Consider the following 2,168-nt stretch of genomic DNA (forward strand, 5'->3'; position numbering starts at 1 on the left):
TTCTCCAACAAATATTAGTCATTTTCGTAGCAATAAAAAGGTCAATGATACAGTCTTAATAATTTTTTTTATTTATTTATTTATATATATATATATATATATATATATATATATTATTAAAAATAATGTTTATTGAATTTACTCCTTGTTATTCTCAATGACAAAATATAAAACAATATAAAGTAGAAACAAGAAGAGAGTTTACTCCATGATTGTTTATATTGAATATATAAATTAATAAAAGAAGAGAAACATTACATTTTCAAGATCATAAATTCAAATTCATGTTAATAGATTGCTAGACATACTCTTCAATATTTTTCATATCCTTTACCTTTTGTTAATAATTTTAATTAATTATTTTTTCTCCTCTTCTCCCTCACTCCACTCCTTCCAATATTCCTCCTTCCTTTCATTTTTCTCTCACTAGCATCTTTCTTTAGCAACCAAGTTTGCAAGTGTTTGAATATATTTAGATAATTTTTTTAATAAACAAAAATTAGTTTATACATAAGTTTAAAATAAGAAATTAGATGAGAAAAAATCTATAAAAATTAGCCAACGTCTAATTTACGAATTTTTTTTTTATTTTCTTAAGTTCTTGAGAAGGACTTTTTCCTTTTTGTAAAACTTAAGTGTTTTAATTCGGAATATCATAACTAGTGACCATCTTTATAGTTACTATATATTGAAAAGATTGCACATAATTTGAATAATCTGTTGAGGGCCAATCTTCCTACTTTGCAATTAAAGGCATGCTTAGCAAATTGGAAAGTTGTTTTGGATAATATCAAAAGCAAAAAAAATTAGAGGGGTACATTTAGTAGTTAACTTCAAGATTTTAACTCTCCTTCTCTTAGTTTTACCCCAAACAAAACTCAAGCAAATAAGAAAAGGTGAGCTACTGCTTATTTAGACAAAGGAACATAGTTCAGCAAATATTAAAGTGCTCTTTTGATCTCAACATCACTTCGTTTCCTCCTTGTCCTCCTCTTTCTCATATAGTTTTGAACTCATCATATCCAATGTTCCTTGGACAAACGTTTGGAAGTTTTCCTGCGATTTTTGGATTTGTTTAACTGTGTGTTCAATCTCTTGTACTGTGTTTTCAATCTCTTGTACTTTTTTCCTCAAATCTTCTGGTTCTTCCCTCTGTTTTTCCACCATCCTTACTGAAAACAAGTAAATACAATCAAATAAAAATATTTAATTCTTTTTATTTTAAATAAAGATTTACCTGACTTTAGCTTTTCAGAGAGACTAGTCATAAAGTTACGATGTTCATCCATTCGGTCCATAAAAAACTTGAAGTAACTCAAACTCATAATTTCTTTTTCAATCTTCATCTGTTCTTCTTCTATCTGATGGTTGAGCTGTTCGAGCATGGTTTCAAATTTAACACCTGTTGAAATAATTTCGAAATCTTGAAAAGCAATTAAATTTGGTAAAAAGGGATAAGGGAGAAAAACTGTGGTCGTTCTTCTTCTATAAAAAGAAAAAGGGGAAAAAGCTAAAGAAAAGATAAAGTAAGCTTTACCTGGCTGCCCAGCATCGGAATTGTTAGAATTATTCGACATGTTGGAGAATACCGACCTAGTGCAAGCAATTTCATTGATGTTATTAATGACTTTTCCAACAATTTAATGTACGAAAAATAATAGTAAATCCTGGATAGTTTTCTTCATTGTATTGTACAAGATGCTAATACAGTAACAATTGCTATTCACCAAGAATAGCCTTTTATTAACTTGACAAATTTTAACTTAACAATAAATTCCAACACGATCACGCATTTGAGAATTGTCTCAAACTCTACTACTTTCACAATTAATTCATCTATAACTTATTCTAAATTGTCAATCAATCTCAATCAAATACATTACCTGGAACTTTTATTAGATATATATAAAACCTACAAGCTCCCCCATAACTTAACCATCCAAGATGTTACATTCTCTCCCTCTACAAAATTTTCGTCTTCGAATATTGGAGTTACCTACAATGATATTCCATATACTCCCTACTAATAACTATATAGTATTTCCCAAACTAATTGTTAGGTTACTTTATGCAAATAATCTAATCTATACTTTATACTCACTTCAATACTCAAATAACAAATTGGAAAAGTATGTATGTATTATTGATTCAGTAAAATATAAAAAATA

The 2,168-nt window shown here is 28.1% G+C and overlaps 1 protein-coding gene across 1 annotated transcript; it reads right to left on the reverse strand.

The window, feature by feature from the left end:
* Nucleotides 1-720: 720 nt before the first annotated feature.
* On the reverse strand, nt 721-1,669 carry LOC106754290. Its single transcript, XM_014636306.2, has 3 exons — nt 1,538-1,669; nt 1,238-1,402; nt 721-1,172 (listed from the first exon to the last, which is right to left on the reverse strand). The coding sequence occupies exons 1-3, from the start codon at nt 1,575-1,577 to the stop codon at nt 967-969; spliced, it is 411 nt and encodes a 136-aa protein (XP_014491792.1). The 5' UTR covers nt 1,578-1,669; the 3' UTR covers nt 721-966.
* Between the last annotated feature and the right edge of the window lie 499 nt (nt 1,670-2,168).

The sequence above is a fragment of the Vigna radiata genome, unplaced genomic scaffold (genome assembly GCF_000741045.1).
Source record: "Vigna radiata var. radiata cultivar VC1973A unplaced genomic scaffold, Vradiata_ver6 scaffold_1322, whole genome shotgun sequence".
NCBI lineage: Eukaryota > Viridiplantae > Streptophyta > Magnoliopsida > Fabales > Fabaceae > Vigna > Vigna radiata.

What these genes read in the sequence shown, in the direction of transcription:
- LOC106754290 (XM_014636306.2), bottom strand. Translation starts at nt 1,577, where the DNA reads ATGTCGAATAATTCTAACAATTCCGATGCTGGGCAGCCAG. An exon ending in TTCCGATGCTGGGCAGCCAG is followed by an intron (nt 1,403 to 1,537) that starts GTAAAGCTTACT and finishes TTATTTCAACAG; the next exon opens with GTGTTAAATTTGAAACCATG. An exon ending in CTCTGAAAAGCTAAAGTCAG is followed by an intron (nt 1,173 to 1,237) that starts GTAAATCTTTAT and finishes ACTTGTTTTCAG; the next exon opens with TAAGGATGGTGGAAAAACAG.